The sequence below is a fragment of the Plecotus auritus genome (genome assembly GCF_963455305.1).
Source record: "Plecotus auritus genome assembly, chromosome: 4".
Lineage (NCBI taxonomy): Eukaryota > Metazoa > Chordata > Mammalia > Chiroptera > Vespertilionidae > Plecotus > Plecotus auritus.
In genome coordinates, this window is record NC_137775.1 from 134,697,971 (window position 1) to 134,720,554 (window position 22,584).

Genomic DNA, 22,584 nt, shown 5'->3' on the forward strand with positions numbered 1-22,584 from the left:
GCTGTCTAAATGTTGGTGTCTGTACTTTAATTTATATTTTTATTTTTACCCAACAGCCTGATTCAGAAGTAGCCAGTGCTGGTATAAAGCTTGAAAGCTATTTTGAAGAACTTCTAAAGAACCTTTATCCAGAAAAACGGTTTCCTAAACTTGAATTCAGGAATGAATCAGAAGATAATAAATTTAGTGATGACTCAGATGATGACTTTGTACAGCCCCGGAAGAAACGCCTCAAAAGCATAGAGGATCGCCAGTTGCTTAAATAAACAGCACCATTGGCGTGTGCTGGTTTTTAGATTTTTTTTTTCCAGAAATTATTTTGTAAATAATTTAACATCATTACAAAGAAGAGTTTGTGACAATGCTGATCTATAATTTTTTGATGTTTACTAGATTTTGCTTTTCTTAACCCATTTTTTTAACCTTCGGTTAATAAAGTAAGAAAAAAAGAAAGGGAAGGAGAGAGAAGAAAGAAGCACCAACAACAAAATAAAGACATTGTTCCTACTTTCTGGATTTCAAAACTAATCTAGAATGATAACTACTATAGAAAGGAAATAGACTTTGTATGAATTCTAAGTTGAAATTTTAATGTGGTTTGGATGTGTGCATTAATCCATTTTTAGAAAATACCACTACTAATTAATTATGGCCCAACCATGAGTTAGGTGTACTGTCCTTAAGAACAGCTGGGCCACAGTGAATTAATATGGATGGTAATAAGAGTTCTATCGTAGGATGCCTACTGGTGCAACAAAAACTAGATTAGACACTATTAAGAAGGCATCTAATAGTCATGTAAGATGGCAATTGTATTAAAGAAAAAATGGGAAAACAAGTGTTTTTTATTTATTTTTTCTTGTCTGTAGAGATGTTTGGTATAGCAGATTTTCAAGGCCATTTTCATACATTTCTTAATTGAACTTCTTCCACTGAGAAAGTAAGTGAACACATTTGGTTTTACTGTATGTCTATGTGTGGTTTTGTTGCTTGTTTTAACTGTGCAGATGATCGTTATATGAAGACTCATTGTTTGCAGTATGGTTTTTAGTGGAACACCTGAAATAAGAAATACAGTTGTGTGCAGTAGTTGATGTGAGGATTTAAAAAAATACACCCTGAAAGGGACTAGTTTTTGTTGTTTTTATCTGTCTTTATAATTTGGAATGAAAATGTATTGTGGAATTTGGGAACAGGAAATCGGAGAGAATTATAATTTTTTTCTGAAGCATCCATTTCCTATTTTTAAGAGCCAGACCCTCAAATTGATTCTTTGATCTCAATTCTGAATTTCATTTATATCCTTCCAATAGAGATACAAAAGATGTCTTCTGAGGGCAAGCATATTCCTTAATGGGCCAGACCTAGCTAGTTTAACTGACATTCATTTATTCTTTATTGGTCAGTGTCAAAGAAGGAAACTAGATTAAGATAGTGCCCCTTGCTAATTTAACATTTGATAAAATATTTACATATGAATTATTTTTAGTTTGCCAAAGTAAACCTTTATTTATAAAACACTAATTGGCTGAGGACATTTTTCTCTTTAGGCTGATGGAATGAAAATATGGCTGGCTTGAAAGAATGTTACTTTTTGGAAGGTATCATCTTCCATGAATTAAACCTAGAGGACTTGATTTTATCCATGTAGCATTGCTACTTAAAATGGACAATTTGAAAATATTCTGTGGCTAATTGATTGGGTTTTCAGACATTGATAAAGATAAAATATGAGAAAATAACTTACTAGCAATAGTGTCTCACTTTCTATATAGATTTAATGCTTGTCCAGAGTGTAAATTATGAATTAATGGTTAAAAAGTCTTAATCATCTTTTCAAATTTGTGTTCAGGTTAATTGTGGTAGTGGTGGTAATATTGTTTTGAATATGCATTTGACACTTACTCTCCAAAGACTGAAAAATTTTTTATAATCGCACATATACCATTTAATTGTCTTATTTTATTTCACATCAGCTGTTGAGCTTTTAGTAGTAAGTTTAATGTTGGTATCTTAAAATATTGTTCTTCTGACAGTTTGTTATTCCATATTTGTCTCCAGAGTTGAAACAGGACAATAAAGATAAATTTTGAGAAGGATCACAAAGGGAAGTTGCACTAAACAGAAAATATATATATAATATTTTCTAAAGGTATCCGAGCCAGAATTTCTAACATACTCAAAACTTTCACTGATATATTCAGTGCCAATATTAATCTTTTAAAACAGTATTTAAAATAAGTGTTTTTCTCTCCAAATAGCCTTCAGTGACAGTCTTTATGATTAAAGTCCTGTGATCTTATTAACAGGCATCTATATACTCAGGTGGATCCCAGCTAAGTAGTCCTTAAATTCTGATAGACAGCTGTAAGATATCCTAACTATATACACCCCCTGCTCATTTATTGAACATCCTCCCAAAAGTTTAGTGCAATTCAAGCAACCTTGGCCTAACAGAAAAACACTCCAGTGTTTATCTCTGATTCAAAAACTCCAGGAGATATCCTTCCGGATTTGGAAACAAGAGCCCAGTATCATAGCTGCAAGACCCTCAATACATGATCACACCTTTAATGGGGGCTTATGAAAAAGTAAAGCATATAGGAGCTAGGATTTACTCAATTCCAACTCATCAACAGCTTTCTCAGATGCCAATCATTTGATCATTCCAGCAATAAGGAGACCCAAGTGCACAGTCAGTGACTTATATGACCTTGGCAAAAAGTATAAATGGACTGAGATATACCTACCATATTAAATTCAAAGTGTATTTGTACATCAGCATCTGGCAATGCAATCATTTTGTCCTTTGAATTAACAGGTCCTGCCTACCTTTTCTGAATGGAGAGGTAGGAAATTGGAAAATGCTAAGAGGAAATGTCCTCTTGCCCTGGGTAGTTTTAACTTTCTTTTCTAAACTAAAGAAGAGGCTCCACATTTTACTACAAAATAATAGTGTAGTTGTAACATAAGAATGCTTTCAGAAAGTTTCACTCCAAAGTCCAAAAGGTGAGTAGTAGACAGACCTTTACTCTATTTATGAAATTGCATTTTGAAGTCATCATCTATGATGCTGCAATGCTTAAACTTTTGAATTTGGGTTTCATGGAGAGACTAGAATGAAAGAAGGAACTCCTCCTTTCACTGAGCCCTGATCTACAAATGCATTGTCAAATGCATATTCAAATGTGAATCCCAAAAATAAGTTGCTGCTTCATGTGATGAACAAAAAATTTTTAGGTGTAAACTGAAGATACACTCATTTTCTGTTTATCTGTACTTGTTATGAAAGATAAATCAAGTGATCTGATTAGCCATTAAAATTATGGACATGACCATGAGTTCAACTATTGAAATAGAGCACCTCCTTTTAAATAATCATGTACATATTTTTTAAGTATTTTATAACCTCATGTAAATTAATAGTTGAAGTCTTTTTACAAACACATCGCCCTGTCATTTTGGGTGTGAATTTACTAAGTCATAATTCATACGCTGGTGGCTCATGTTTCTGAGTGAGAATAATGCTAGCCAATCAGATCACAATTTCTGTCTCCATGGAGGTTTTGCTTATTGTGAAGGACATCTGAGATATAGCCCTTGTTTGTTTAATTTTAGAGAGCCAACTGGTGCTTTGATTTTAATAAAAATTAGCATCGATTGATTTTTACTATGAATATTTTACCACAACAAGGATTTTTTAATGAAAAACTGTGTCATTCAGTAGAATTTAAACTAGTTTGAGTCTTCCTTCTGTACTATCTTTCTGTGTTCCTCTATAAAATTGATACATAGGGACAAGCTACTAGTCCATAATAATAGGAAAATTTAAAATTCTAACACAGGTATTTCACCACATGAAGGGAGTGAAAAATATCTTCAAACGCTGATTGCCACTTTCCCCACCCCACCCCCCCCCCCCCCAAAAAAGGAGCTATTGGCTCAGTGGTTGAGCATCTACCTATGAACTAGGAGGTCACACCTTTGATTCCCGGTCAGGGCACATGCCCAAGTTGTGGGCTCGATCCCTAGTGTGGGGCGTACAGGAGGCAGCCAGCCAATTGATGATTCTCATAGATGTTTCCATCTCTCCCTCTCCTTTCCTTTCTGAAATAAATAAAAAATATATTTTAAAAGGCAGGGTGGGGGGTGAGGAGGATGTTATACAAAGTATGAATGACTTTTACAAGTCACTTTGAAAATTTACCTATGTTAATTTTACCTTAAAGGTTAGAAAGTTTTGATTCACAGAAATAACTTTTTAAAACTTAGTATTGGATATTTAATAGGTCTTACTTTAATGGGGATGAGAACAGCCTTCTATTTGATTTGTAAATGAGTTTTTAAATAAAATAAGTAGGTCCTAATTTGAGTCCTAGAAATATCCTTTCTTAGAAGTTATGTTAAACATTGAGCAAAATTTTATCTTTCTGACACTTTCAAATGTGTTATAGAAGAAAGGCTGTTTTAAAGTTGTTGATAGAAGAATGTCCAAATCTACAGAGAGCTGTATAAGAATTTGAGCCAAGATTTGAGGACATCCCCTAAAGGAAGATCTCAACAGACAGAAAATGCTGTAGAGGATGGCAGTTTTGCAGCTTATTTTATACATTTAGAATCAGGAGAAAACGTAAGGAAGATTGTATGGAATCTGTTGGTGGTACATTAAAAAGGCAAGAGAAAGCAAACCCTGGAAATGCCCAGGATTGGAGAAAAAAAAGAAATGGAGAGAAACATGCTTCCTTTCACATTGGTGGGTACAGGATAGTTAATTAACATTTACAGCACATAGAAGTGGTATGCCGAAACAAGATAACAATGAAGTGTTACATTGTCACCAGAGTAGGTGGTTGTGCCTTAGAGGGGTCTGGAAAAGAAAATTACTTGAACATTTCAAAGGTATGTTATCCTAGATGCATAAGAACAATGAACAGGGCTCACTTAAGGTAAGTGATTGACTTTTCCTAAGGAAGCTGTAGTCCTGGCTAAGCTTGTGGGGGCTACTGTGCATCCCTTTTTGTTCACAAAGTCGTCTGCCATGTATCAGGAGACTTGAGTATGAATCCTTTGCCTATGTTCTCTAATGCCTTTAATCCCAAGTGAGCCAGAAAATTCAGTCAGGAATCTTTCCATTGAAAATGACTGAATCCCAGGTTTGATTGTTTTAGGGGAGGGGATAAAATACATGGGTCAACCAGGTTAAGGACTTTTCACACTTGGAATGGCAATATACTGATCTGAGAAGTGGCACATCCCCAAAGAAGATAAGTGTCCTTAAAAGGAGAGGGGGAATGGCAAGACAGGAACAACAATTCAATGGGCCACCAGATGCCACTTAGACAGTGATTCTGGTTCTCTAATCTGATTGTATTAGGCATTAACTAATGACAGTATATGGTAAAAAAGACCAACATACAAAAAGTCCAAAATAAAGGTTTTGGCATTCATATTACAGGAGTTTTTGCCAGTATAGACTGCTTTTAAAGAGAGTTACAGAAATTCCCCTCTATATGTCATTTGATTCAGACAAATTCAACCTCTATCGTATTACATAAAATATGCTTGTACAGAGATTCCACTTATATTATTACTGTTTACAGTACGTCAACGAGTATTGTCTTGGTTTATTCATAGGCTGTGAAATCAATCCCAAAACATTTACAGGTGATAGGAAATTTATTGACTTTCATTTCTACTAGAAATGTAAACAAAATGAACACATTTATCAAGGATTTCTCAAATTTAGTGTTCAATTAGATTTATGTTATTTTACTTATGTTATTAGTTTTCTGATCATTTAAGTGTCTTCTAGGAATTCTGGTTGCTAGACAGTGCTGGACAACATCACAAAGTTCCTTAAGCCTGGATAACCCCACAACTATTATAAGTTCCTGAATTTGGGAAGGTGCTTGAGCATCAGGTTTGTCATTGGATGACTTTGGTTTTAATTATAAATGGCTGCTGTAAGCTTTGAAATTAAAAACTTTTTTTTTTTTCAATTACCGTTGGCATACAAGAGAGGAAGGGAGAGGGAGAAAAAGAAACATCAATGATGAGAGATAATCATTGATCGGCTGCCTCCTGCATTAATCCCCTCCCCTACTGGGGATTAAGCCCGCAACCCGGGCATGTACCCTTGACTGGAATCAAACTGGGACCCTTTGGTCCACAAGCTGGCGCTCTATCCACTGAGCCAAACCAGCTAAGGCGGCAATTTCTATTTCTTAATCCCTTTACTTTTTTTTTCACCAATTCCACCAACCCTCTTTCTGTCTGACACCCATCAATTTGTTCTCTGTATCTATGAGTTCGTTTGTTCATTTATTTTTTTAAGATTCTACATATAAGTGAAATCATATATTTGTCTTTTTCTGTATGACTCATTTCACTTAGCATAATACCTTCTAGGTCCATCCATGTTGTCGCAATTGGTAAGATTTTATTGTTTTTTTATGACTGAGTGATGTTCAATTGTACATACGGACCACATCTTCTTTATCCAATTGTCAATAGACACTTAAGTTGTTAACATATCTTGACTATTGTAATAATGCTGCAATGAACATACCTTTTTTTTTTTTAGTAAAATCTTTTATTGTTGCCAGTATTACATATGTCTCCTCTTTCCCCCCATTGACCCCCTACAGCCCAGCCCCTGCCCCAGGCCCTCACCGTCCCATATATGCATGACCTCATCTGTGTCCATGGGCCATGCATATATGCATACAAGGTCCTTGGTTGATTATCTCCCACTCACCCACCCTCCCCTGCCTTCCCTCCGAGATTTCCATACACTGTTCCATGCTTCCATGTCTCTGGATCCACTCCGTTCATCAGTTACTTAGATCCCATATCTGACTAGAGATCATGTGATACTTGTCTTTCTCTGACTGACTATTTCACTTAGCATGATACCCTCCATGTCCCCCCCTGCTGTCTCAAAGGGTAAGAGATCCTTTTTTTATATGTATACTGTTGCATAGTATTTCATGGGGTAAATGTACCACAGCTTTTTTATCCACTCATCTACTGATGGGCACTTGGGCTGTTTCCAGATCTTAGCTATTATAAATAGGGCTGCTATGTACATAGGGGTACATACTAGTACATTCTTTCTGATTGGTGTTTCGGGTCTCTTATATGTTTTCAGAATGGATCACTGGGTCAAATGGCAGTTCTATATTTAATTTTTTGAGGAAACTCCATACTGTTTTCCATAATGGCTTTATTGGTTTGCATTCCCATCAGCAGAGTATGTACTAGGGTTCCCTTTTCTCCACATCCTTGCCAGCAGTTACCGTTTGTTGATGGTAACCATTCTGACAGATGTGAGGCGATACCTCGTTGTTTTAATTTGCATCTCTCTGATGATCAGTGACTGAGCATTTTTTCATAGGTCTCTGGGCCATCTGTATGTCCAGTTTAGAGAAGTGTCTATGTCCTTTGCCCATTTTTTATTTAGATTATTTGTCTTCCTTTTGTTAAGTTGTATGAGTTCCTTATATATTTTGGATATTAACCCTTTATCAGATGTATCATTGCCAAATATGTTCTCCCAAACAGTGGGCTCCCTTTTCATTTTGTTGGTTTCTTTTGCTGTGCAGAAGCCTTTTATTTTTATGTAGTCCCATGTGTTTTATTTTCATCTTAGTTTACTTTGCCCTAGGAAATGTACCTGTAAACATATTGCTACAAGAGATGTCTGAGATTTTGCTGCCTATGATTCTAGGATTTTTGTTTCACAGCTTACATTTAAGTCTTTTATCCGCTGTAAGTTTATTCTTGTGTATGGTATAAGTTGGTGGTCTAGTTTCTTTTTTTTTTTTTTTTGCATGTATCTGTCCAAATTTCTAACACCATTTATTGAAGGACTGTCTTGACTCCATTGTATGTTCCTGCCTCCTTTGTCAAATATTGAGTGTAATGGCTTGAGTCAATTTCTGGGGTCTCTGTTCCGTTCCCTTGATCGATATGCCTGTTCTTGTGCCAGTACCAGACTGTTATTTTTTTTTTAATTTTAATAAATCTTTATTTAGATTATTACAATTGTTTCTCCTTTTTCCCACCGTAGCTCCCCTCCACCCAGTTCCCATCCCACCTTCTGCCCTTACCTCCCCCCCACTGTCCTCATCCATAGGTGTACGATTTTTGTCCAGTCTCTTCAGGAACCCCCCCATACCCCTTTCCCCCTGAGAATTATCAGTCCACTCCCTTTCTATGCCCCTGATTCTATTATATTCACCAGATTATTCTGTTGCTCAGGTTTTTAATTCACTTGATTTTTAGGTTCACTTGTTGATATGTATTTGTTGTTCATAATTTTTATCTTTACTTTTCCTTCTTCTTCCTCTTCTTTAAGAATACCTTTCAGCATTTCATATAATACTGGTTTGGTGGTGATGAACTCCTTTAGCTTTTTCTTATCTGTGAAGCTCTTTATCTGCCCTTCAATTCTGAATGATAGCTTTGCTGGGTAGAGTAATCTTGGTTGTAGGTTCTTGCTGTTCATCACTTTGAAAATTTCTTGCCACTCCCGTCTGGCCTGCATAGTTTCTGTTGAGAAATCAGCTGACAGTCGTATGGGTGCTCCCTTGTAGGTAATTAACTGTTTTTCTCTTGCTGCTTTTAATATTCTCTCTTTGTTTTTTGCTTTTGGCATTTTAATTATGATGTGTCTTGGTGTGGTCCTCTTTGGATTCCTCTTGTTTGGGGTTCTGTGCGCTTCCTGGACTTGTAAGTCTATTTCTTTCACCAGGTGGGGGAAGTTTTCGGTCATTATTTCTTCAAATAGGTTTTCAGTATCTTGCTCTCTCTCTTCTTCTGGCACCCCCATAATTCTGATGTTGGTACGCTTGAAGTTGTCCCAGAGTCGTCTTACACTATCTTCAACTTTTTGGATTTTTTTTTTGCTTTTTGCTTTTTGCTTTTTCGGTTGAGTGTTTTTTGCTTCTTTGTATTTCAATTCTTTGACTTGATTCTTGTGTTCCTCTAGTCTGTTTTTGGGTCTCTGTATAATATTTTTTATTTCAGTCAGTGTATGTTTAATTTCTAGTTGGTCCTTTTTCATATCTTCGAGGGTCTCATTATATTTATCGGCCTTTTCTAGGATATTCTTGAACAGCCTTATAACCGTGGTTTTGAATTCTATATCCAGTCGTTTGTTTTCCTCCATTTCTTTCGTTTGTGATCTGATTCTTTGACGCCGCATTTTCACTGCTTCCCTGAGTTGGTAGGGTAAATTTGTGTGCTAGGTTTCCTATATGGCCCAGTGGGTCGGCCTCCCCAGTTAACCTGAGGTGGACACTCTTGGTGCACCCCTTTGTGGACTGTGTACAGCCTTGTTGTAGTTAAGTCTTGATTGTTGTTGGTATCACTGAGAGGAATTGACCTCCAGGCCAGTTGGCTGTAAGGATCAGCTGTGTCTATGCTGGGAGAAGTTTGGTGCTGGAGACAGCCTTATAGGATTAGACTTGCCAAATTGCAATAGTCTCTGTGCTCGGCTTGGATGGGGTGGAGTCTCAGGGCGGAGCAGACAGTCTTGGCTTCCCGGCAGCCTTTCCCCGGCTCCCAAGTCTCCGCCCGAGAGTCCAGACTCCCCCCACAAGAGCGTGGGTCCCCAGGGGGCCCTGAACTGGGGCCCAGTGCGGTCAGGAGCCTCCGACTCCCTTCTACTAGGGAAAGCCTGTGGCAACCTCCGCAGCCTTTGTGCGCACTGGCACGAGCGCGCCTTCAGACTTCTGCCTTCCCCAGCTCCCGAGTCTCTACCCGAGAGTCCAGATTCCCCCCACAAGAGCGTCGGTCCCCAGGGGCTCGCCCGGAACTGGGGTTCAGTGCAGTCAGAACTGGGGTTCAGTGCGGTCGGGGGCTTCCTTCCCCCTTCCGCCAGAGAAAGTCAGCCAGGCTCTCAGCCGCCCTTCCTCTCTGTGCGCACAAAGACCCTTTGCCGTACCTCCAATTCTCTGAGCTTTTCTCTTTCCTTCTAGTTGTAGAATTTTCACTCAGCCAGCTTTCCTGTGGTTCTGGATGGTGTCCGTTCTGTCTTTTAGTTGTAGTTTTGAAATTGTTGTGCGAGGCAGCAGTTTAGGTGTTTACCTATGCCGCCATCTTGGTTTCTCCCAGACTGTTTTGATAACAGTGACTTTGTAGTAAACTTGGTATCCGGTATTATGATCCCGCCAATTTTGTTCTTCTTTCTTAAGATTGTTGAGGCTTTATTTAACAAACTTTTAACAGTAAAGCAGGCAATCTACATTCCCAAGGGTCCAGAGAACTGCAACATGGGGCAGAATGTAGGAAGCTTTTATAGAATGAAAAATAAGCAACAAAGAAGAAATTGGAGGCCTAGATTGGCTTGGCAATTTGGAACTGGCTTGCTGGTTATAGTGCATTTCTGGTCAAGCAAAGACTTTCCAGGGACACAACCTTGGGCCTAGAAATGTATTTCAACAGCCTCCACTCCCTTTGGCCATCCTCTCGACTATTCAAAAGGTTTGTGTTTATTTTTAATGTACTAGTATGACTCTAAAACTTTTGAGAGAACACAGTAGCAACCATTATTAATACCCACAGTTTGGAGTGTGCTCCTGAGCCAAGGTTCCCATATCCCAAACCAACTAGAATCAAGTCAAGAAATGATTCCAAAGAGGAGGATACTTTTTTAAGCCAGTAGTCTTCTTTGTGTATTTCGTGTAACTCTGCTTCCCCAGAATTATTCTGCAAGCTTGTTTTAGAGAAACTGAGGCATTAGATATTAGAGAAGTGTGTGTTGGAGGTTGGATTACCCTCCTTTGTAATGGCCTGATGTGTGTGAACAAAGGCATCTTCCTAGGTTAAGGGAAGTAAAAGGTTGACAGAAGAATTATAAATACCTTTATGGTGTAAAAGTTAGGGAATGGATGGTCAAAGAGGGAATGGAGAAATTGTTCTTGATCCTCCTGGGAAGCAGCAGTCTACCTCGATGTTGGCTACTTCTCTTCCTAGTCAATTTGATTTTGAGGTCTATATATTGTTTACAAAGTACCAGAAGTCGGGTAGAGCCTTCTTCAGTTATGAAATATGCATCTAAAATTTGACACCTTGAAATTTGGCAGTGATGTCAGTAGTCAAGAGTACGTAGGATCTTTTCCATGAATTTAACTTTTGCAAAAGGATCAGAGTAAAACAATAACTGTCTGTAACTGACAAAAGGCTATATAATTGACATGACAAGGAAATGGTTATTTCTGTGATGTAACGAAATACCAGGATATGCCTGGTTTTTAGGAATTTTATACATTTTCTGAAACCACTTAACTTATACCCATACAAATATAACCTAAGTTATTTAACATATCAAATAAGCTTAATTGGTTTAACATTTCTCTTTTACAGTTGACCTTTGAACAACATGGGTTTGAACTGTGTGAATCCACTTATACAGATTTTTTTCAATAAATACTGTAAATGTATTTTCCTTAAGATTTTCTTAACATATTCCTTTCTCTAGCTTACATTTTAAAAAAATATAGTATATAATTCATATACTTTTTATAACATGAAATCTATGTTAACTTGTTATTGGTAAGGCTTCTGGTCAATAGTAGGCTACTAAGTTTTGGGGGAGTCAAAAGTTATACATGGATTTTCAACTGCACAGTGGAGCGGGGGGAAAGGGGATCAGCACCCCTAACCCTTCCTGGAACGTCTCAAGTTAGTTCAAAGTCAAAAAGGCTTTAGAATTTGATTTGGGGGAGCTTTAAGTTAATTTTGATAAAAACCTTTGCTTTCCAGGCCGATTTCTTAAAAGCTAGAAAAAAAACTTTATCTGCAGTTTCTTAAGATCAGAACAATAGACTAAGAAAATTGTCCTTTTAACATAAAAAATATTCTAATTTTGCACCAGTGTGCTTTTTTAAATTGTTTTTAATCCGGCGGAGGATATTTTTCCATTGATTTTTTTTTTGGAGTGGAAAGGGGTGAAGGGGAGAGAGAAACATATATGTGAGAGACACACATTGCTCCGTTGCCTCCTGACCAGGGCCCAGGATCAAACCTGCAAACAAGGTATGTTCCCGTAAGAGGGAATCAAACCCACGACCCTCTGGTGCTTGGGCCGACATTCCAACCCCTGAACTACGCTGGTCAGGGCTGTTTTTCTTTTTCTTTTTGCACCAGTGTACTTTTGATATTAAAACTAATTTTTTAAAAGCTTGAATCCATTCTAGTCTTAGCCAACTTGGTCACAGAAAAATTTCTCTTCCACATTCTACAACTTTTAATATCCATTTGGGTTTTATCTTATGTTTCCTCTCTTGACCAGGAGAGCTGACTTTGGTAAGAATTCTCACTCTTCACCAGATTCTGCTAATTTCCCCAGCATCCCATTTGCAGGTTCCTTAGTGAGTAGAGTTTAAAGTAGAGGGTATAGCTCTGATAACACCCAGAATTTGGCAAGGTTTTCCTTTTAGTTTTACCTTGCTGTTTAAGGGAGTCACATCAGTTTGGGGGAAAGAGATGGGGGTCCGCCTTTGAGAGTTGATATAAGACTGTTGAAGTTGGTAGAGAAGGATTTGACAGAATCTTCAAGGACACACTTTCTTCCAGTGTCCCAGCTGATTGCAAATGAGACACTGATTTTAGGGCCAGTATTTTGATGATGGTTTTGGGGGTGTTGCAGGGCCACTAATTTGGTAGGCTTTTATTACCTTGTGGTCCTCTTCAGAGTGAAGAGATGATTTGGTTAGAGCAGTGGTCGGCAAACTGTGGCTCGCGAGCCACATGCTGCTCGCAAGCCACGGTTTGCCGCTCTGTTGACGAATGAGTTTGCCGACCACTGGGTTAGAGTATTAGTGGAATGTGAGGATAGAGGGGAGTAGGAGGAGTTACATCAGTCTTGTGTGTTTTTTTTTTATTTATTTTTTTATTATTACTGGTTTCAGAGAGGAAGGGAGAGGGAACCACTGACCAACTGCCTCTGGCATGCCCACGCCCACCCCTCCCCCCCCCCCCCCCACTGGGGACCAAGCCCGGGACCTTTCAGTCCACAGGCTGACACTCCATCCACTGAGCCATACCAGCCAGGGCATGTCTGACGTCTAATTTTTCATTTAGCCTTTTGGAATTTTGAATCCTTTGTGGGGGATTCTTCTGCATACCAACTAAAATAGGCATTCCATTCTGATTGTTGATCTGGAAACCCTTACTTTCATGTGCACTTCGTAAGGAAATGATCTTACCGAACTAGAACATTCGCCATAATGGTCATTGTAATGTTAGGTTGTTGCAGTAAGAGTTTGCCATTTTTGTAGAAATCTACAGTTGATAATTTTGGATGGTCCTCAAATGATGTTATAAATATCCAGATGGCCCTTAGCAGAAAAATGGCTCCCCACCTCGAAGCCAAATGAATATCTTGAATATCTAAGAGGGATGTGCCACTGGGTTGGGGATTGTGTGGTGGTTTACAGTGTACCTCATTGCATGGAATTTTTCTTGAGGTTAGCAGGTGAACTAATTTCAATCTAATGTATTCCATGACCAACTTATCCTAGCACAGAAGGCTTAGATTTAGTGGCAAGTACTCTAACATCTTACAAGTGTTTGACCTGTGCCCACCATTTTTCATCTTTGGCCTCTGAGATTCCTATTAGCAATAGATTTACTATTCCTTTCCTGAGAAGCTTTCTTTATAGTGTCAGACGCCCGAATGCCTTTTAATTGTCTGGTGTACGCCTACTTAGATTTTGTTGTGCCATTGGTTAAAACAATCTTAATTTAGTTCCCCAAGTCTCCTAGTAGTTTATGCTGTGGACTTTCCTCAAGGCTTTGAGTTTCCTAACAGCTGCCACTTACTGCAGACTCCCACTCTAACTGTCCTGGACCCTTGCCGGGAACAATAGTTTTTTTAAATAACGTGTTTAGATTGGAGAGCTACACACAAGGGAGTGGAGCTCAAATCCAAGAGTGACTTACCAACGGCCCTCGGCTTTGACGAGAGGAACAGTGAACTCAAAAGGTTCAGTGGGCTCCTAGCCTGTGTGTCTTGTCCTGCAAGCCGTTAGCAGTCAACATTCATCCTTGTCACCAAAAACTGTTTAAAATTATTAAAGAAGACAATTTAGGTGTTTCAAACAAACTTTATTTAACACTTGCTGAAGCCTACAGTTTCAGGGGGTCCTAAGGACGGGCAGAAGGCAGGAATCTTTTAAAGGATAAAGAATAAGGAACAGGAAAGTATAGAGCCCGGAGTTGGGTGGCTAGTTACAATATATTTCTGGTCAAGCAGAGCATTTATAGGGACACAAAATTTATTCAAGGTTTGGTTTGCTGATGTGGTACCCCAGGCAGGAGTAGTCTTCATTTGGGCCTAGAAATTTATTTCAACAAAATTCAACCTATGGTCTACTTTTACACAGCCTCAGAGCTAACACTGTTTTTCACATTTTTAAAGGCTTGGAGAAAACAACAGATCATATGTAGTGCACCAAGCCTAAAATATTTACTGTCTAACCCTTTACAGAAAAGGCTTCCTTGCTTAAAGCCATCTGTGCCTGTGGTTAAATAGGAATGACTTGCACTCCTACTGAAGCAGGGGTATAAATCTCTCATATATGCAGTTTGCTAGGGCAGGGACACAAGTGTGGTTGCAGCAAGTCTTCCTAGGGCAGAATGGGGGTGAGTAGGTGAGCCAAGCCTTGGGAGCCAAATTTCCGAGGACTTCACAATAAGTTCAACAGTAATAAAAGACGAAATATGAAGTGAAAACCGTAGGTGCTTCCTTTTCACAGCATATCTAACCTAGTAGCGTGTGGCATGTATGAGATCATGCAGCGACTGTTCCAACAAAGGGCAGACAGTTGCATGGTGTGGGTAAGCTTGCTGCACTCTTGTTTTATTACATGGGAATGAGATTCCCCAATAAATTGAGAATAGAAAAAAAATGGAGAAAATTGTTTCTCAAGGCTCATACTAAAGTATATTGTTTATGAATAATCAATTTTCATTAATAAACGAGGTCACAATTTTAATAAATATGCTAATTTATATTGTAAATTTGACTATTTTGAAAGTTTTAATGATACCATTCCAAGTTCTTATCTTAGTATATATGTTGAGAATTATTCACCTAAAAGTTGGGACTTGATGTCAAGGAAGAAAAGCCACCTTCCCCCTATCAGACATACCTTTTCAATTTTCAAGTATACTTCATACAAGTAATAGGTGTTTTGGCTCTTGGGGAAGAGATCGATATGCAGTTAACCTACCTTATTCTTGTGTGCCTTACTTTTAAAAAATAATCAAAATCTGTTTCTTAATTACCAAGTAGCATACAGAAATAAAAACAGGTTGTTCAAAATGTACCACAACTCTGTGAAGATAAAATGCATTTTTCTTCTTTGGTAGACACAGGTTTTCGGGTCTTCATTTAATTTGCTAGAAAAATAAGTTATTTAATAGATCAATACATTTAAAGTCTTCTCCCATTCATACTCAGCTGTCTGGCACTAGGAACTAGTAATAGAAGCCTTTTTTATTAAAATTAAAAGGAATTTACCTTTGTGTACCTGAAAATGGAATGGTTGCTATATACAGTTCAGTCACCATTCAGAAAAAAGTCACATTATAAATACCCGCTTTCAAGAGTTTTTTTCCAGCTTACCAGGCTCATCAAAATGAATAATTCTAAAGTGGAATTACTATTAACCAGGAGGATTCATCCAGTCAAACTGTTGGAAGTTAAATTTTGTTAGCATGTTTAAACATTTCTAATGTTAAATGCTCACAAGACTGAGATACACACACTGTTGAAAATTTTTACAAACTGGAGAACCAAGATGGAGTGTAGTTAAACATAGAATTAACTGCCTTCCACAACCACATCAAAATTACAACTAAAATACAGAAAAACTATCATCATCACCTAAAATCTGGCTGAATGGAAGTCCTACAACTAGAGAAGAAAACACATTGAGACTGATAGGAGGGGTGGGGGCATGGGCCTGGGACAGGCTGGCCCTGCACCCACATGTGGCGTTAATTGGGAGGGTTATCTTGGCTGCAGAGGCCTCCTGTGAAGAGAAGTCCCCGGTTTTGGGAGCTGAAAAACCAGCAGGGATTGTGGCCGAGTGACATGGAGGCTGCTGGAGACCAGGCACTTTCTCTTAAAGGGCTTACACATTGACTTGTTTGGATTCACTCCCTCTGAGCTCCAGTGCTGGAGCAGTGGCTTGTGGGGGATCCAGGGTCATATGAGGAGAAACTGGATTGTCTGACATTGGAGCAATAACTCAGGGGCAACTTTCTCCCAGGCAAAGTTGCTTGCAGGGGTCATTATTCATATGCTGAGATCTCCCCCATCACTGAGCTCACTGGCAGATGCCATATCTGTCTTCGTATCATGGCTCACACTGTTCAGATCACTCTGGTCATTCCCTGAAACCCCGCCTAACCCAAGCTATTTGCAGCTGCTATTCCAAATGAATGGCCTGTCCTGGCTCAGGCTTCAGACTCTCCTAAAATCTCTTAAACAAGTAGCGGCTGGACTCAGTGTACCACATGCCTCTCAAGTGGCCACAGGCCTGGCACTAGCAGTAGCCTGTCTTGCTTCACAATTTGGCCGCCTGGGCATAGGCAGTGGCTGACTTTGCACCTCCCAGGAGGCCCCCAGAGCCAGTGCACTGAGTGGACAGCTTCAGGCCGTTCCAGATTACAACTCTGCCACATCCACAAGTGACACACTCAAGGGGCAGAGTCAGCACCAAAGCCCACTAAAGCAAGTCCTGATCCATAGCTCTCCCACTGCGGTCACAGGTGATCCTCACAGCCAATTGGCCTAGGGATCAATTCCTCCCAATGATGCCAACAATAATCAAAGCTCAACTATAACAAGACAATGCACGCAGCCCACACAGGTGTAACTAGAATGCCCAGCTTGGGTAACAGCCTAATACATAGAAACAAATCATACAAGAGTGGTGTGTTTTTTTACTTTACTCAAAAGTGCCTTCCTTATATCTACTCAGACAACAAAATGCATCAGTGCCAATATTAATGTGTGTGTGGTATACCATGAATAGGACACGGGAGAGAACAAGTCACATTCAGCCAGAGAAGTATCATAACTGAACAGCCTCATTTAGGGGCAGCAGTTCAAGATCAAATACAACTGCCCCCCACTTGCCTCCATGCACATATGCACATGCACACCCTTGCATCCAGCAATAAGCTTCATGTTTACAGCAGGAGAACATCAGTGCCACCACATATACTTTGATAAGGGCACAGGGATAGGAGAGGCCCTGTCCTCTACAACTTGGCCCATGGAGCATACCTTACACTTAGGTGCATCGTGTTCTATGTACTTTGTGAAATACAGTAAGCAGTCAGTGTCTACTGACAAGTGCAACTGGCGCAGCTGAAGCTTTCGACTCTTACCAATGGTGGCCAATAGTACTAGGGGAAAGGTAGCTAGACTAGTATGTCAACACCGTCATTCTAAGGGCAACACAAACAGCTATTTCTGCTCTTTGGGCCGCCTTCAGTTCTGCAGCATTGCTTACATCTAGGTGGAAAAGTGGGAAGGGTAGAATGCTGAGGCCTCAACTATCATTCACCATGGTCCCTGGATCAAGCTATAACTTTTACCGAAAGCAGGTTTGAGGTGGATAATCAGTTTAACTTTAGTGCTGCTCAAAGTTACATGTGGGGAAAATGGATACCCATTTTTTTTTTTGGACACACTAAACAAATATCAGTGTTAGCCTATGAATAAACATGTCTGCTTAAAAGGATTTCATACTCCAAGTTCATTTCTTTGTTCTAAAAGTGGGGATTGAGGGTTTTTAGATCCCTGAATCACTTACCTGTAGGGCCCGACCTTTGGTCTCAATGGGGAGGGTAAATGCTGAAATGGCACACACAACACAGACGGAAGAGAAAAGACACAGGGCCCCCAGCAACGATGCGCTCATCAGAACCTGCAAGTCACAAAGAATGACTTAATTTATTGTGCCCCAGGCACTTCTAAACTGATCCTTCCGTCAAAGGGGAAAGGATTCACCAAACATAAATGAAGATCCTTTATAGCCATTCTGTGTTGTGCTTTTGTGGGATTCCTCCATGAACTGGGACTGGCAATATGCATTGGCCAGCTTAGACTTGCCTCTGCACCCACCCTTCAGGCATTTCCAGAGCAAACCAGGATCCCACCCCCTCTCGCATACCAATGCAGCTTGCTTAACTTCTAACCCTCTCGTCCATTCCGTGACCCCCTCTGCCAAACATCCATTTTCCCTCTTTAATTCTGACAGGATGAATCAGGAGAAAGTTTTGTGTTTTTTTTAGAAGATAATCTCAGGGTCTCTCTGAAAACATAATGTTATCTTGTCCATTATGCTTCACTGCATGTGTGACAAAACCATATGGTGACCATTTTCCCACAGTAAGAATGGATTTCTGTCTCAGGCATCCTCAAACTACGGCCCGCAGGCCACATGCGGCCCGCCGAGGACATTTATCCGGCCCGCCGGGTGCCGCTGCCTGTCCTGCTTAGCAGCCGGGCCCACAGTGCGCATAGGAATTTGTTCATAGTTTTTTTTTAACTATAGTCCGGCCCTCCAATGGTCTGAGGGACAGTGAACTGGGCCCCTGTTTAAAAAGTTTGAGGACCCCTACATACATTCTTTGGCCTGGATCCTCTCACTCTGGTAATGGCGAGCGAGTTCATACACTCCATCTCACATGGCAGTTTCTGCAGGACTGTGCCCCCAAGTTAGTAAACAGCCAGGCACCTGGCAGTTGTCAACTACTCTCACAAAAATGACCTGAAGCCATTCAGGAGCAGCAAGGCTCTGGTGTCACAGAAAACTGTACTTTGGAGAGGCCTAGAAACTATGGTCTAGTCCCATGGTCGGCAAACTGCGGCTCGCGAGCCACATGCGGCTCTTTGGCCCCTCGAGTGTGGCTCTTCCACAAAATACCACGGCCTGGGCGAGTCTATTTTGAAGAAGTGGCGCTAGAAGAAGTTTAAAAAATTTGGCTCTCAAAAGAAATTTCAATCATTGTACTGTTGATATTTGGCTCTGTTGACTAATGAGTTTGCCGACCACTGGTCTAGTCCAAACTCCTTGCATTACAGATGAGCCAAGAGTCAGAGCTAAGTGACCACTTGTCCAAAGTCACATACGGACTCCTAACACAGCTCAGTGCTCTTACCACCACTTAGGTCCTCCCGAGATAGGCAGTTTGAGAGTCTGTCCTTTGCAGAGGCCTGTGGCCTTCCAGAACAGTAAATAATCCCTTTGGCATGAGATAGAACCCATGATATTAGCCTCATTATTTTGTAGTTGGCCTATGTATCATTTCTGGTTTTATTTCTCAAAGTACATACAATCTTTCTGAAACAGGAGTTGTATCAGTGAGTGTGTGTGTGTCCATCTATAAGGCAGGGAAACCGGGCTCAGCAAAAGGAAAAGATGCAGGAACCAAGAGACTGGGAGCCTGACTCATGACCAAGTCATACAATAGTTAGGCATGTGTCTGAATTCTGCCATTGCTGCCCCTTCTATTACTGGACATCAAAATTCTCACCACCCACAAAATGAACTCTAAACTCTCCCCACCTCATATCCTTTGCACCAGATTCAAAGTCCTAGGTGGTGTGGCACCCTGATGGGTTGGTCGAGTTTAGCTCATAAACTGTTCAACCAGCTGGGGTCAGAGAGAACTGCTTTGTCGTCCTGGTTTCCCTAGAGGGCCACAGGGCTCTGCTTCCTGGCAGGACTTGAGCAGCCCAGTGGATGCTACTGGATAGTCTCCCAGTGAATTCCTTTCTAAGTTAACCAGAGTAATTTCTATTGTTTGCAAGTGAGAATTCTGAGTAATACCTGCTTTAAAAAATCATCTGGGAAGTTTGTTAAAATGCAGGTTTCAGGCCCTACTCCAAATTCACTGTATCAAAAAGATCTGGTAATCTCTACTTCTAAAAGCCCAGACCAGGGACAAAGAGGACATCCTATATAATAAAAGGGTAATATGCAAATTGACCCCCACGGCGGAACAACCGATCGCTATGACGGGCACTGGCCACCAGGGGGCAGACACTCAATGCTGGAGCTGCCCCCTGGTGGTCAGTGCACTCCCACAGGGGGAGCTCCGCTCAGCCACAAGCTGGGCTGATGGCTGCAAGTGCAGCGGTGGTGGCTGGAGCCTCTCCCGCCTCCACAGTGCTAAGGATATCTGACTGCAGCTTAGGCCTGCAGTCGGACATCCCCCGAGGGCTTCCAGGCTGCCAGAGGGATGTCTGACTGCCAGCGTAGGCCCGATCCCTTGGGGACCGGGCCTAAGCTGGCAGGTGGACATCCCCTGAGGAGTCCTGGAACTGCAAGAGGGTGCAGGCTGGGCTGAGGGCCCCCCCTGCCGAGTGCACGAATTTTCATGCACTGGGCCTCTAGTTACCTAATAAAAGTTTCAGTCCACCAAGACAACAATCCTAAAGATTTATACACCAAACAAGAGCCTCAAAATGCATCCAGTAGCCCTAGCTGGTTTGGCTCAGTGGATAGAGCATTGGACTGTGGACTGAAAGGTCCCAGGTTCGATTCTGATCAAGGGTACATGCTCGGGTTGTGGGTTCTATCTCTAATAGGGGGCATGCCGGGGGCAGCCGATCAATGATATTCTCTCGTCATTGATGTTTCTAGCCCTCTCTCTTCCTCTCTGAAATAAAAATATATTTTAAAAAAATGTATCCAGTAAAAACTGAAAGGAGAAATAGATAAATCCACATGCAGTTGGAGACTTCAGTGCCCCTCTCTCAGCAATTGATAGAACTAGATACAAAATAAGCAGGGATATAAAAACAAAACAAAAACACAAAATGACACGTCAAGTACCAGAATTTGATTGGAATAGAACACACCGCAACAGCAGAAGGTACATTCTTTCCTAGCCTGTGGAGCACTCACCAAGACAGACCATATGCTGGGCCATAAAATAAACCTCAAAAGATTTTAAAGAATTAAAATTATAGAATGGGTTCTCTGACTAAAGTGGTATTAAGCTACAAATAAAGATAACAGCAAAACTTACAAAAGAGTTTAAACTGTGGGTCAAGGAAGTCTCAAAAATAAAAATAAAACATATACTTGAATGTGATGAAAATACAACAATATTAAGTTTGTAGGACATAGCCAATGGGAACAAAAAATACTTAGGAATAAATTTAAGAAATGTATAAGACATGAAAATTATAACTAGTAAGGGCATGAAAATTTGAATAAATCTAATTCTTGGAAAAACAGTATTTTTAAATTTTATAACATAATTCTCACCAAAGTAATGTAACGCTGCCCAGCTGGTGTAGCTCAGCGGCTGAGCATCAAGCCAGGAACCAAGAGGCCACTGGTTCAGTTCCTGATCAGGGCACATATCCGGGTTGCGGGCTCGATCCCCTGTTTGGGGGTGAGGGGTAGTAGTGCAGGAGGCAGCCAATCGATGATATTCCTCTCTCATTATGGTTGTTTCTATCTCTCTAATCCCTCTCCCTTCCACTGTCTCTAAAAAAAAAAAAAAAAAAATCAATAAAATATATATATTTTTTTAAAAAAGTAAGTAATGCTAATAGATTTTTAATCAAAATCCCACTAGGACTTTTTAAAAATCAATTTTGGGGAAAATTTGTTTCTATAATTAATTTGAAAGAAAAAAATCTGAAAATATGTCTGGGAGATAGGAGAGTCTGAGGGAGGTTTTTTAGCCCAAGAGGCATTAAACAAGGTTTCAGTCATTAGCAGTGTGATTGGTGCCAGAATAGATTAAGAATCTATGGAGCCCTAACGGGTTTGGCTCAGTGGATAGTACGTCGGTCTGTGGACTCAAGGGTCCCAGGTTTGATTCCACTCAAGGGCATGTACCTTGGTTGCGGGCACATCCCCAGTGGGGAGTGTGCAGGAGGCAGCCGATCGATGTTTCTCTCACATCGATGTTTCTGACTCTCTATCCCCCTCTCCCTTCCTCTCTGTAAAAAATCGGTAAAATATAGTTTTAAAAAAAAAAGAATCTATGGAAATTTGGTTTATTATAATAGGGGCGTAGTAAGTCAATTGGGATGAGCCAAAACACAAGGATGATTAATGGTCCGGGCACAACCAACTAGGCATTGTTTTGTTGCTTTTTAAAGCTGGATCCTAACTTCATGCCTTAAGCATATATTGACTTGCAGTGTTTTAGAAATATGGATAAACAAGTGATGAAGGCCGTTAAGCATGGCACAAAACATTAACACAAATGAAAATAGTTGGTAAAAAATATTTTAAATTTTTCATGCCAAAAAAAAATACAGAGTAAGATAAAAAAGTAAACCACAAACAAATATCTGCATTATAGTAATAAATGGCCAATAGCCTGTGGAAAAATTGCAAATCACATTAAACAATTTACCAAAAAAATACAAATGGATAATAAATAAAAGGTGCTCAGCCTTACTGAAAATGAACACATTACAGATTAAGATGATATAATGTATTTTGAACCATATTAATAAGGCTTAAAAGGTTACTATCTCTTTTGGTGGTGACAGATGGAAACAGGGCTGCTTAAGAATGGTTA

At 40.0% G+C, this 22,584-nt stretch overlaps 2 protein-coding genes across 3 annotated transcripts in view; one reads left to right on the plus strand and one right to left on the minus strand.

The window, feature by feature from the left end:
- Positions 1-3,682, plus strand: part of TRIM24 (tripartite motif containing 24) — a 110,067-nt gene extending 106,385 nt beyond the window's left edge. For both annotated transcript variants that reach the window (XM_080664852.1, XM_080664853.1), the window contains exon 19: positions 57-3,682. In XM_080664852.1, coding sequence (XP_080520978.1) covers positions 57-266 — 210 coding nt within the window. In that variant the 3' untranslated portion in view covers positions 267-3,682. The remainder of the gene's footprint in view (positions 1-56) is intronic.
- SVOPL (SVOP like) overlaps positions 2,041-22,584 on the minus strand; it is a gene marked incomplete at both ends in the record, with an annotated part of 65,121 nt that continues 44,577 nt past the window's right edge. The window contains 2 exons of the mRNA XM_080664854.1: positions 2,041-2,117; positions 17,837-17,954. Coding sequence (XP_080520980.1) covers positions 2,041-2,117; positions 17,837-17,954 — 195 coding nt within the window. The remainder of the gene's footprint in view (positions 2,118-17,836; positions 17,955-22,584) is intronic.